Source organism: Podarcis cretensis (genome assembly GCF_951804945.1).
Source record: "Podarcis cretensis genome assembly, chromosome: 17".
NCBI lineage: Eukaryota > Metazoa > Chordata > Lepidosauria > Squamata > Lacertidae > Podarcis > Podarcis cretensis.
This window is the reverse complement of record NC_137187.1, coordinates 6,821,623-6,835,422: the sequence shown is the minus strand read 5'-3', so window position 1 is coordinate 6,835,422 and position 13,800 is coordinate 6,821,623. Positions and strand designations below refer to the sequence as shown.

General features: G+C 46.7%; 2 protein-coding genes and 1 long non-coding RNA gene across 3 annotated transcripts in view; 1 reads left to right on the top strand and 2 right to left on the bottom strand.

Moving 5' to 3' along the window:
- Positions 1–12,189, bottom strand: part of LOC307206111 (uncharacterized protein) — a gene marked incomplete at its 3' end in the record, with an annotated part of 55,742 nt that extends 43,553 nt beyond the window's left edge. Inside the window, exons 1-2 of the mRNA XM_079958905.1 lie at positions 12,033–12,189; positions 6,257–6,314 (exon numbers count right to left, since the gene is read on the bottom strand). Coding sequence (XP_079815031.1) covers positions 6,257–6,314; positions 12,033–12,075 — 101 coding nt within the window. The 5' untranslated portion in view covers positions 12,076–12,189. The remainder of the gene's footprint in view (positions 1–6,256; positions 6,315–12,032) is intronic.
- Positions 1–13,800, bottom strand: part of LOC307206659 — a 306,611-nt gene that overhangs the window by 169,381 nt on the left and 123,430 nt on the right. The window lies entirely within an intron of this gene.
- The window catches only part of IGFBPL1 (insulin like growth factor binding protein like 1), a 41,024-nt gene continuing 39,587 nt past the window's right edge, over positions 12,364–13,800 (top strand). The window contains exon 1 of the mRNA XM_079959762.1: positions 12,364–12,856. Coding sequence (XP_079815888.1) covers positions 12,379–12,856 — 478 coding nt within the window. The 5' untranslated portion in view covers positions 12,364–12,378. The remainder of the gene's footprint in view (positions 12,857–13,800) is intronic.

Here is a 13,800-nt window from a genome sequence, read left to right as displayed (position 1 = left end):
CATGAACCAGAAGCTGTCTGCGGACAAACGCCGGCTCCCTCGGCCCATAGAGCGAGATGAGCACCGCAACCCCAGAGTCAGTCACGACTGGACCTAATGGTCAGGGGTCCCTTTACCTTTACCTTATGTCGACGAGACCAATCGTGGGTCCAACGGTCAAGAAGGTGGTTTCTGAATGTGCTCTAGAGAGTAGTGTGGGGCATTTGGGGCTCATCCACTTGGGAAGGTAGCCCATCTAGGAGAAGGAAAACTCTGTTCCTAAGCCTCCACCGCCTTACAGGATAACTTCAGGAGGAGAAAAGGCTAAGGTGTAAACCCTACACCAATCCAGAGTAGAGTTTCTGGGGTTGGATAGCACCTTATTTAAAAAAATGTAAAAGACACCTGGATGGTTAAGTCCAGTCATATAGGACCCAGGACTTCAATATACATTCATTTCACCAGTGGTATTAACTCCTGTTGGGAGCATACATATATTATCTAGCATTACCGTTGTCATGGTGTTAAAAGGTAAAAAGGTAAAGGATCTTTGGACTGTTAAGTCTAGTCAAAGGTGACTATGGGGTTGCGATGCTCATCTTGCTTTAAGGCTGAGGGAGCCAGCATTTGTCCACAGACAGATTTCCGGGTCATGTGGCCAGCATGACTAAACCGCTTCTGGCGCAATGGGACACAGTGACAGAAACCAGAGCGCATGGAAATGCCGTTTACCTTCCTGCCACAGCGGTACCTATTTATCTACTTGCACTGGCGTGCTTTTGAACTGCTGGGTTGGCAGGAGCTGGGACAAAGAAACGGGACAAATTCAAAGCCCAAGAGGCTCAGTGTGGAGAGCCAGTGTGGTGTAGTGGTTAAGAGCAGTGGACTCGTAATCTGGTGAACCGGGTTCGATTCCCCGCTCCTCCACATGCAGCTGCTGGGTGACCTTGGGCTAGTCACACTTCTCTGAAGTCTCTCAGCCTCACTCACCTCACAGAGCGTTTGTTGTGGGGGAGGAAGGGAAAAAGGAGAATGTTAGCTGCTTTGAGACTCCTTAGGGTAGTGATAAAGTGGGATATAAAATCCAAACTCTTCCTCTTCCTCCTCTTCTTGGGAGGCAGGAAAGACACATATTCCCCCACTCTGTGTTCCTTCCTTCCAAAACCACAACACACATACATTTTACATTTACATTTTTACCCCGGATTTCCGGTTTCATCTCTCCACTTAACATCTCATTTGACCCTCAATAAAGTACAGTATCCATTCCACGTAATTCATGGAGATAAGGTAGTGTGACTTGTGTAATAAACTTGTCCATTAAACATTTCTGCCAGGAAGTGTTCTGAGGAGATTCCAAATTAGATTGGGGGGGGCAGCCACTGCTGGTGATAACTTGGCATATACTGTCCTCTGGTGGCTACTTGGTTATAGCTTTTCTCGTATGAATTGAGAGGGACACTCATACTCAACGGACAGAGGATCACTATCTGAGTGATCCATCATATGTTGTTGAAGGCCCTTCTCTAACAGATTTACACTGTATTTATTTAATGCACAACAACCTCCTGCTGTTGTTTGAACTGAATAATGTTTAATAGAATGTTCAGTCTTGCAATGAATGGTTGCATTTCTATAAGAGCTCCAACACAAACACTATTATTATTATTATTATTATTATTATTATTATTATTGACTTGTAAACCGCCCTATAGCCACAGGTCTCAGGGCAGTTGCAAAATAAAATCACAGTATGAAAACACAAAATACATAACAAAAGAAAAACAACTCAATAAACCCCCTCCCCAACACATTTTAAAAGGACATTGGATGTCAATCAGCCAAAGGCTTGGTTAAAGAGGAACGTTTTTGCCTGGCACCTGAAGGTGTATAATGAAGGCACCAGGTGTACCTCCCTGGGGAGAGCATTCCACAGACGAGGAGCCACTGCATAGAAGGCCCATTTTCCGCTCGTGGAGGAGGCACACAAAAAAGGGCCTCAGAAGATGATGTCAGCATCCAGGTAGGTTCATACGGAAAGAGGCAGCCCTTGAGGCATTCCGAACCCTGTTTGCCATTATCTTGGGTGAAAACCTAGATGAACAAACTGTTCCACCATCATCTAGATCAGGCAGAAACTGCCTGGCTCCTGCTGGGCTCTAGCCTCCTGGACGTCCAGACATATTCTAGGCTCTACCTTCAAGTACTGGTTTGTTTGGGTTTCTTATTCCAAGGGAAACGGATGGAGTGCACATGCACATTCAACTGCCAAACAGTGTCCGTGTCATCTAGGAGACTGCAGCTGTTCCATTGTCTGGAGAGGTCACTTTCTGGTTTGTACGGAGAAGCCATTTTCAATGGAGCCCATCAACGGAAGTGCACAGGTGTATTGAGGCAGCACCAGGTGTTGAAATTTTGCACCAGGAGCAACTGCCCCTGTGCTACGCCACTGTCTCCTTCCCATCACAGTGAGGAGGAAGAGAAGAGAGTGCCGTGTTGTTGTTGTTTTGACAATATCTATGTACTGGGGGAGGAGGGGCTTATCCACACTTCCCTTTGCCCTACCACTGGACCCCAGGGAAACCCTATCTTTAGCACTGAACCGGAACAAACTGCAACTGGGTTTTCAGCAGATTGCTGCTTGTTCTGATTTAGTAGTGGAAAGCAGTGGGGTAAAGGCAAAACCGCTCAGAACCATGCCTACAAAGCATGGAACAAACAGAAGCGTGGGACAAGGAGAGAGAGAGAGAGAGAGAGAGAGAGAGAGAGAGAGAGATCTGCTTATTTGTTTAGTAAGCATGTGTGTTGTGTGTGTGTGTTACTGTGTTGTCAGGGGCTAGACTGAGGAGGAATGGTGGGAGCACACACACACACACCCTTTTCCTGAACCTTCCCAAGAGCAGGAGGACAGTATTGACTTAGAACAGTGCTTTGCAGAAGGGCATAGTCTAAAGGGGAAAAGCTGGGAAATACTGGGTGAAGAACAGCTAGAAGAGGAAACACCAGGAGAGAGACAGCTGGCAGATTCAGTGTACTTGGACAGCGTTCCTGACCCCCCCACCTTCCCCTAAGACTAGATGGGCTTCGAGAGTAACAGAACGGAAAGCACAGCAGCAACAAACTCAGATTACCCAACGCAGAAGTGACATAGATTAATGGGGACGGAGGGGGTGAGCCTTTAGTGGGAGCAAAACTATTTCTAGAGATATGCATTCCTTTGTCTCTCGCTGTGATTATTAGAGAACTTATCTGGTAAGAATGCTCCTTTCGTTTGATCTGCTTATTTACTGCCACCAGGGGAGGGATCCGATTTGCCGAAGCCTGACATGTGCATAGTGCGAGCGCACAAATGTGAAAGCGAGAAGGGGGCTGTGTACACACACCATACATTTATGGCGCATATATATATATATATTAATAGATTTCTCCCTGAGAAATAAAGTCTGCATTCAAATCTGAAGTCCATTCATGTCTCCATCATATATACAAATTCACGAGGTCCACAAAACATAAGACAAAAAAGTAGTCAAACCAACCAAAACTGCTTTTATGAAGTCCTTCATAATCATTCTTCGCTGTATGCATAATAAAAACCGTACTGCTCTACCATAAAGGAGTCCTTTTGTTTTATACCTTGTGCCATTCTAAGTTTATTGTGCATTTCTCAGCAAGTGCCAATTTCCAGACCTTATTACACCGATTCATCAGGGAGGCTCCTTCCATATATTTCCAATGCCTAGTTACCATAAGCATCGCCACAAATAATACAGCACACATCTGCATTCCCACACACACACACACAAATAGATTGAACAATGCCCTTCCTGGGCATTTAACTGCCCTTCTTCTTCCAGTAAATTCATTAAGCACTTCATCACAAAATTTGGCCAGCTTCATACAAGTCCACCACATGCGTCTGATGTCACACAGCTTCTCCCACACTTTCTGTGCCCAATTCAAAGGGCTAGTTTTGACCTATAAAGTCCTATGTTGCTCAGGACCGCAATACCTCAAGGACCGCCTCTCTCCATATGAACTTACCCAGACCCTGCAATCATCATCTGAGGCCCTTCTTCACGTACCTCCTCCACAAGACTTCCTGAGGGTGGCGACATGAGAGCAGGCCTTTTCTGTGGTGGCTCCCCATTTGTGGAATGCTCTCCTCACAGAGACCTGCCTGGTGCCCTCATTACATACGTGTTTGTGGAATGTTAAAGGCCATTAAAATGTGTTTGTGGAAGGCTAAAGCCATAGAATGTTAACTCACCCAAGGTCTGCCAATGGAGAAACCTCTTCTTCAGGCACCTAAGGACTGGAAAATGTTTATTGAATATATGGGAAATAACTGTGTACAGCTGAAAACGCTGGCAGCATTAAGATAAATTCAACAGTGTGAATAAGTTATGAGGGATGGTACTTCAGTTGGAACCCATGAAGGTCTTTGAAAGCAAAAAGCCCCACTCTGAATGGGCCCAGAAACTAAGCTGAACTCTCTGTGCCTATAACACTGAGTAAACTGGCAAAAATGTATAAAACTAAATCAAATATATGCTGGAAATGTAAAGAGAAAGAAGATTGTTTTTTATCATATGTGGTGGTCTTGTAGTAAGGTTAAGGCTTACTGGGAAATGGTATACAATGAAATGAAAAGGATGTTTAAAATAAGGTTTGGGGGGGAAACCAGAAGCCTTTCTCTTGGGAATTATAGGGATAGAACAACCTAAATTGTATAGAAATTTATTCATGTATGCAACTACAGCAGCAAGAATGTTACTTGCCCCAAAATGGAAAGAAGTCGTCCCAGCAAAGGAAGAATGGATACAAAAACTTATGGAATATGCAGAAATGGCAAAACTTACTGGAAGAATAAGAAATCAAGATAAAAAAATTTTTACAAAAGAATGGAAATGGTTTATTGAATATTTACAGATAAATTGTAAACAGATAAAAAACATTGGCAGGATTGTTGTAATAACATGCAGCTACATAGGAGTATATATTTAAAGAAGATAAATAAATGAGTAAGTTAAGTTAATTTGGATATGCAGAAGATATTAAAAATAAATTTAAGGAACCGCACAAAGAGGGGGAAGGAAGTCAGGTTTTGAAATGTCAAAATGATTGTAAAATCAGTGAAATGTATATATCTAAAAAGTATAAATATTTTAATATATATATATATATAAAGGGAACTCTCTGTGCCTGAGTGCTGTGCTCAAACACTTTCCTGTAAGTTTATTTTGTGCATGCATTGATTTCACTGGTTGTCTCCATACTTTAAGGTAAAGGGAACCCTGACCATTAGGTCCAGTCGTGGCCGACTCTGGGGTTGCGGCGCTCATCTCGCTTTATTGGCCGAGGGACCCGGCGTACAGCTTCCGGGTCATGTGGCCAGCATGACTAAGCCGCTTCTGGCGAACCAGAGCAGCGCACGGAAATGCCATTTACCTTCCCGCCAGAGTGGTACCTATTTATCTACTTGCACTTTGATGTGCTTTCGAACTGCTAGGTTGGCAGGAGCTGGGACCGAGCAACGGGAGCTCACCCTGTCGCGGGGATTCAAACCACCGACCTTCTGATCGGCAAGACTTAGGCTCTGTGGGTTAACCCACAGCGCCACCCGCGTCCCTTGTCTCCATACTTAGCCAGGACTAATTTTGGTGGCTCTATCCTGAGCATGCCACAACTGAATGCAACCCTATAAGTATATTTTGCAACCGTATTTTGTAGGCTTACATTCATATAATTCCTTTCAGCCGACAGGCCCCTTGCCTAAGGAAACCGACAATAAATAAATACAAAGAGATGAAATATAAGCACCAGACAATAAAACAATTTTATCAGACCGTTACAAAACCAATCCATATAAACAGGCATGCATGAAGCTAGGAAGGCAGGATTAATATTGCCCAGTAGATGGTGCTCATTCCACAGGCAAGTGTCTGTAACTTTCCTCATTCTAGTCTGCACAGTGACCTCTTGTGTGTCCTTATTTGCCCTGGGGTCGAGTGAGGGCAAAGCGCTTTTCAGAACAGAACAATGCCCCACATCTTCTCCCAAGGCAATCAACACAGTGTGTGTTTCATAAACTGAGCTCCACACTTTACAAAAACTGCATCAATTCAAATCACAAACTACGGAGTGGAGGAATGCAACAACCAATTAGCTTTTCAGTAATGTGGAAGTGAAGACCATTTCAGCTTTCACAAAGTACAAAATTTTCTACGCAAGGCACCAGTCAAAAGCAATGTTATTTTTCTATCACAGTTTTCTATACCTCTCGAGCCTGTCGACTCTCTCCTGAACTGCTTTGATGGCACAGGCAGAAGTAGTGTCTGAAACAGAAAGATAAGGAAAATTAATAACCTCCTTGGGGGGCTTGCAACCTCTTTCCTGGGAAGCAGCTCCTTCCAGCCCCCTTAGACTAAGTAATTCCCTGGGGAAATAGCTGTTCGTTCCTGTTAGAAGTTTTTCAGTTCTGCTCAGTTACTTGATATCGTGATGTGCATCCCACTTGTCTGAGCAGTGAGTTTAGTGCCCACGTTTCGTTCTCTTTGGAAGCTTAAGGCATTTTGTAATATGTCATGTTTATTTATAAATATACAGGTGCAATATAGGTGGAGGCACAACCTACAAAAACTCCAACAAAGCAAATCTACTGATCTCACAGCAGAGCTCCATATCTATGAGATTTTGCAGACTTTGTCTGTGAACTGGGGCCCTACAAAATAAATAAATAAATAAATAAAGTTGGGCCCCACTTCTTCAAATTGGGCCCCACTGGCTAGCCCTGAGTCTCATAGTTGCTGGGCCTGAGTTGCCCTGCCCTTGCATGAAGTCTTGGGTTTGCAATTTTGGGAGAGGGGAGACTGCGGCACTGGGGAGTGGGCGGGCTGGTGATGCCCCCTAGATTTAGAGGCCCTAGGCTTCAGCCTACTTAGCCTATACATAAATCCAGCACTGGCCCTCATAGTCCCTGTTTTTTAGGAGGCAATGAAGGGCATAATTGGGCTAAAATTAGGTGTCAGGGATAGATATTGTAGGTATCAATATGAGGATCTACTCCCCCCCCCCAATAATTCTGCCAATAAACCATCCCAGACTCTGTGTTCATTACAGTGGTACCTCAGGTTACATACGCTTCAGGTTACATACGCTTCAGGTTACAGACTCCGCTAACACAGAAATAGTGCTTCAGGTTAAGAACTTTGCTTCAGGATGAGAACAGAAATCATGCTCTGGCAGCGCGGCGGCAGCAGGAGGCCCCAGTAGCTAAAGTGGTGCTTCAGGTTAAGAACAGTTTCAGGTTAAGTACGGACCTCCGGAACGAATTAAGTACTTAACCTGAGGTACCACTGTATCTGAGGTGCTTCTTCATGTGCCTCCTCCACAGGAGGTCTGGAGGGTGACAACATGAGAACGGGCCTTCTCTGTAGTGGCTTGTGGAATGCTCCCCCCAGGGAGGTTCACCTGGCTACGTCATTTTATATTTTTAGATGCCAGTCAAAAACGTTCCTCTTCAACCAGGCCTTTGGTTTCAGGGTGGTTCACAAAAAAAATTACAGAATAAAAACAAGTAAATGATTAAAAACAAACAAGCGAAATAATAAACTTCCCCTTTCCACAGCCACATTTAAAAGGCTGGGGGGGTATTGTTTTGCTGGCTTGTTTTTAATCATTTACTTGTTTTTATTCTGTAAAGTGGTACCTCAGTTTTCGGACACCTCTGTAGTCAAACGTTTCAGAACTTGAACACTGAAAACCCAGAAGTACGTTAAGTGTTTCAGTTTTCGAACACGCCTCAGAAGTGGAACAGGAAACGTGGCTTCCGTTTTGAGTTTTCCGTATTGAGGCTTCCACTTTCAGTTTTTGAAAGTGTTTTGGAACTCAAGCATGATTTCCAGAACGGATTACATTCGAAAACTGAGGTACCACTGTATTTTATTTTGTGAACCACCTTGATATCTTATCAGAAAAGACTTCCGGGTTGGCGCCATCGCCGAATGGCGGACTCCCTCCGAGCTCCGGAGGGAGCCTGCTCGGTAGGGGCTGGGTTCTACCGCGCCGGCGACGCGGGGACCCTCAAAAACCATGGGCGCTGAAACCCATGGGCATGGTGACTCGGCGGGCACTGTTTGCGCCCCCCCGACCCGCGAAGGAGCCTTTTTAAAGGCTGCGGAGCGGGTGACGGGGGGGTGGTGCTGTGAGTCCTCCGCTTCCCCTGCCGAGCGAAGCCGCATGCCATTCAACGGAGAGCGCTGACTTCTTCCATTGAAAATTTGGTCTTTAAAAGAATAACCCGTGAGTAATTGGAAGTTGGATTAAAAAGGGGGGGAAATTCTATTTAAATTCGGAGCGAGCGGGGGAGGTGCAAAAAGGAAGTCAGCCTCCCCCCTGTTGTAGAGGAGCTAAAGCAAAGGATTTGACAACTAAGATCGAGTGTAACCTTTTTTTGATAAAGTTATTAACTTCGCGATGGAAAATTATAAGACTGGGCTGGAGGAGAAAAGTGGAATGTAAATTAAAATGCAACCCCCCCCCTCGGAAACCCCGGGAGCGATCTGAAAGAGCGCCGGGAGAGGAGAAATAGAGGTTTTGACAGCTGTCAAAGGAGCTGTCAAAGCGAAAGAACAAAAAGAGAACTTTGTTACGAGGACTTTGCTGGTCACATTTGTTACAAATTGGATATAAATTGTTTAAAACAAGGAATAATAAGTTACTTTGACTGTTGGGTGTGATCGGGAAGGAAACTGAGTTACTATAATCCCTCTAGAGGAGCTGTGGGACACTACAAGTATTGTTGGCATTGAATTTGAATAGGACTTTTTATCGCCTGGGAAACTGCAGAAATGGAACACTATTTTGTCTACAGAGGTCTACACACTAAAGGAGACAATAGATTTATCTATTGAAGAATGGAAGGGACTTGACGTAATGTTTTGTTCCTGAATAACAAAGCCTCTGCAGAGGAATTAGAAGCTTTTTGGAATTAGAACATTTGTGCAGGAGAGCAGGGGGAAAAAAAAAAGAGGAGAGAGAACAACAAGAACAATAAGAATAACAAGAACTGGACAAAGTTGGAAGATAGACTCCTTCCAAGATTGGACATGTGAAACCAAAGATGACCAAAAGATGGCAAAGACTAATAAAAAGACGGCAAAGCGGACTGGTGAAGAACTGTGGTTTAGATGTGGGCGCTCCAGGATGACAGTAGACATTGATGGACATTGGGAACGCAACCGGGAAAGGGGGGAGGGAAATTTGGAATCCAAAGGGTGTTAAATTACATTTTATTCTTTCTTTTTTTATCTTTCTGTTTATCTTAATCTGTATTGCATATTAAAGACGGGAACTCGTGGAAGGGAACAGGTCGATTTTAGGGGATGGGAAAATATTTTTTTTTAAATTGGGCCAATGATAATAATTTTAAAATTTAGGGTAAGAATTTGTTGAATCTATTTGAAAGAATTGGAATACAAGAGGGGGAGGGGAGGGGAAGTCCTGGAAAGATGCCAATGAAAATAAGGTTTTAAATTTGGATGTTTTTCTTTTTCTGTTATATTTGAAAATCTTTAATAAATATTATTAAAAAAAAAAAAAAGATATCTTATCAGAAAGGACTTTATGTAAATCTAATAAAGAAAGAAATAATTCAAGCACTGCTGCCGGTGCTGGCTCCTGACTCATGCCACTTCCAAAGATCTTGGGGGACACTGCCACCCCACAAAAGCCTGTTTCTGCTTAAGATGCCCCCAGAGCCAATGTTGTTGCAGTCAGGAGTCTGGCAACTCCACTTTCCACTGTTCAGTTTCTAGACAGACTACTTACGGAGCCGTTTTCACACTCATCAAAGCTTGTGTGTTGCTTTGACTGGAGCCAAGTGTTGAGACAGAGCACAATATCCCCATCCCATTAAAAGTGCCAGGCTGAAAAATGCTAATCCCAGTTGAGCAGTAATGCTGTGGGAATCAGCTTGCTATTATGCTCTGTACAATGCAGTTCTGAAAGCCGCCTGGATAAACAATCCCTTGCTACTGAGCAAGGATTAAGCAAAGACACTCTGCAAATGAATGCACTGAGGAGTGTAGCTGCATTGGGCAGCCTCACCTTGCAAAATGATGGCCAGGTTTCGCACATGAGCAAAAAAATAGCACATATTGTAAACCTAGCTAGAACAGGACTCCAGTCCAAAATGGCCTGAATGAAGCTGGATCACGTTTATCTTCATCTCATATAATAAAGTGAATGACTTAATTTGAAACTGTAACTTCAGGTGATTTTGCATTTGCTATTTTCTGTGCTCCCCCGCTGCTCCTGATCTAGGCTGCTGGGCAAGGTGTCCATGCTCCTCTGGGCATCTTGGTGGAAGAATCCCATCCCTGGTGTGGGCCGGGCCAATAGTGTCAGGTATGAGAGTATTGGGACGCGGGTGGCACTGTGGGTTAAACCACAGAGCCTAGGACTTGCCAATCAGAAGGTCGGCGGTTCGAATCGGAGTGAGCTCCCGTTGTTCGGTCCTAGCTCCTGCCAACCTAGCAGTTTGAAAGCACACAAAGTGCAAGTAGATAAATAGGTGCTGCTCCAGTGGGAAGGTAAACGACGTTTCTGTGCGCTGCTCTGGTTTGCCAGAAGCGGCTTAGTCATGCTGGCCACATGACCCGGAAGCTGTACACCGGCTCCCTCAGCCAATAAAGCGAGATGAACACCACAACCCCAGAGTCAGTCACGACTGGACCTAATGGTCAGGGGTGCCTTTACCTTTACATATGAGAGTATTAGAAGTATGAGCGAAGCACCCAGCAGGGCTCAAGGGTGCAAGGGGGGGGTGACGATACATTTCCAGACTCTCCAAGTGTCCCTATTTTCCAGAGACAGTCCCAGACTTACAGATGCCCTCCTGATTTCTGATTTAATCCCAGAATGTCCTGCTTTCCTGTAAAGGTAAAGGTCCCCTGACCGTTAGGTCCAGTTGCGGCCGACTCTGGGGTTGTGGCGCTCATCTCGCTTTACTGGCCGAGGGAGCCGGCGTACAGCATGTGGCCAGCATGAACTAAGCCGCTTCTGGCAAACCAGAGCAGCGCACAGAAGCGCCGTTTACCTTCCCACCGGAGTGGTACCTATTTATCTATTTGCACCTTGACGTCCTTTCGAACTGCTAGGTTGGCAGGAGCAGGGACCAAAGAACAGGAGCTCACCCCATCGTGGGGATTCGAACTGCTGACCTTCTGTTCAGCAAGTCCTAGCTCTGTGGTTTAACCCACAGCGCCACCCTTGTCCCTCCTGCTTTCCTTTAGGACATCCCTATTTTCATCAGAGAAATGTTAGAGGGTATGGAGTGATGCACCCCCAAGCCAAGGAGATAAGTAACTATACAACCTTTAGAAGACATCTGACAGCAGCCCTGCATAGGGAAGTGTTTAAAAAAAAAAAAAAAAAAGGTGTGGTGTTTTGTTACGCATTATATATATGCCCAGAGTGGTTGGGACAGCCCAGTCAGACGGATGGGGAATTATTATTACTATTATTACCCCTATTTTCATTGGCGAAATGTTGGAGCGGCGGAGCACTCGCTGCGCCTTGCCCAGCCCTCCTGCCGACGGGCGGGCGCTCATGCAAAGGTAGGAGAGGCGCAGAGGGCACTCTTCACACTCCGCTCGCCCAGGCCGCGTCTCCCAGGCAGGGCGCAGAGGGTGCTGTTCTTCAGCTTCCGCACAAACCCAGCCGCTTGACGGGCATCTCTGTGCGCCCGGGGCAACGAATCTCCGGCACCCCGCACGCTCCGCCAGTTGCTCCTTGCCCAGGGTGCAAGCGGGGCGCTATACCTCTTCGCTAACGGCACAAGGAAGCCTCCGTAGGTCTTTGCATGTGGTCAATCCCTGGTAATGTTTTTAAAACACCCTGCAAAACCCGCAAAGCGAAGCAGATAGGAGCTAAAGCAGCGCACTGTTTCGTGGCTAGAACAAAACACGCGCAAACCCCTTAGCGCAGCTGGCGAGCGGGGGTCTAGCTACTGGCCAGGAGAAAAGGCAGGCGGAGAAAGGATAATTACGCACAAGGACGCACCATCCGCTTCGGCTCTCGACACTCCCCGTCCATTCTCGTACTGCTTAGCTTTTCTTCTCTCTCCAGAACTAGCGCTTGCGCCTGATCCTGAGCCTCGAGGTGCTGGCAGTCGGGCTCCGCTGAGTTCAAAACTGTAGCTAAGGAATCGCACGCAGGACGGTCGCAGTCAGCTCGCGCGCTGAGGCGCCTTAGTGCGGAGGCGTGGTCGTCTAGGGGGCGTCTCTCTCGCCATCCCCACCCACCTCCCCTGACTCTTGCCGTCGACGCTGCGCCCCTTTAGACGGCTCCTTCCTGAGCTGCCGTCGCCCGCCTGGTCTGCCTGCCCAGCTCGCCGTGATGCCCGCCGTCTGGAGCTCGACGCCACCGCCGCGGCGGCTGCTGCTGCTGCTGCTCTTGGCGCTCTGGCTGTGCCTGGCGTCGAGGAGCGCGGCGGAGACGGCGGCGTGCGCTCCCTGCCGGCCCGAGCTGTGCGAGACAGCGCGGTGCGCGGCGCCCGAGCTGACGGCGCGGGACGAGTGCGGCTGCTGCGAGCGGTGCCTGAGCGCCGAGGGCGAGCGGTGCGGAGGGGCGCGGGGCGCTCGCTGCGGCCCGGGGCTGGTGTGTGTCAGCCAGCGCCAAGCCGAGTCACCTGCCGCCGAGGAAGAGGGGCAGGAAGAAGGCACCGGGCGCTGCGTCTGCAAGGAGGACGGCGCCGTCTGCGGCTCCGACGGCCGCTCTTACAGCAGCGTGTGCGCCCTTCACCTGCACAGCTGGCGCGCCCTCCACAGCGGCCGGGAGCGCGTCCGGAAGGCGCACGACGGCGAGTGCAAGCTCGGTAAGCCTCTGTGGGGTGTGGGGGCACTGGGGGGCGGTGGTTGGGGTGTCGCTCACCCTCCGAAGGTCGCAATCTATAGACTGACCCTCGCCAAATTTCTACGCCTTAGTGTTAGTCAGCCAATCGGGAAATGTTTGCATTTCTGAATGTTTGCATGGTTGTTCCTTGGTCCAGATAAGTACCCTTCTTGTCTGTTTGAACAGTTAAAATCGAGACACCCACACCTCTTAGAACCACAGGGGGCAATTTGATTTTTAAGGGGGGCAATTTGGAAGCTTGTTTAGACCAAGTTAATGGGCTTGTAGGCTTCTTCCAGTGAATAGTTCACTTTTTGAATATATGTGGGGGGGGGGTTGTCAGGATTTTAGAGATGCTTAGGAGAGGCATGGCCTCAAAAAAGGTTGGAAACCACTGTCTTAGAATTTTAAGCATCTTTATTCAGAAATAAGTACCACCAAGTTAAATGGAGATTCCTTCCTCCAAAATGCGTTTGCAGCCTTAATGGGAGCTGTCTACTTTCCCGTCACCAGAAACACTGCAAGGTGGGTGTTGATGCTGGGACATTCAGTTGCAAAATGATGCACTGCTTTGGGCAGAAGCGCAGGCAAAGCAGCCCACTCTCTGGGGTGCCCCCATTCCAACAGCGCCAGTACCAAAGAGAGAGCACCTCCACCTGCACTATCTATCTATCTATCTATCTATCTATCAATCATCTATCTATCATCTATCTATATCTATCTATCTATCAATCATCTATCTATCATCTATCTATATCTATCTATCTATATCTATCTATCTATCTATCTATCTATCTATAATTTTCTGTTTTACAATCTGGAATATTCATTTGAACAACCTTAAAATATCAATGACTTCCCTGCTTTTCTTTCCACGGTTCATTTTGCATAGCATAAATCCCTGCCTATTTTATATAAACGAAACCA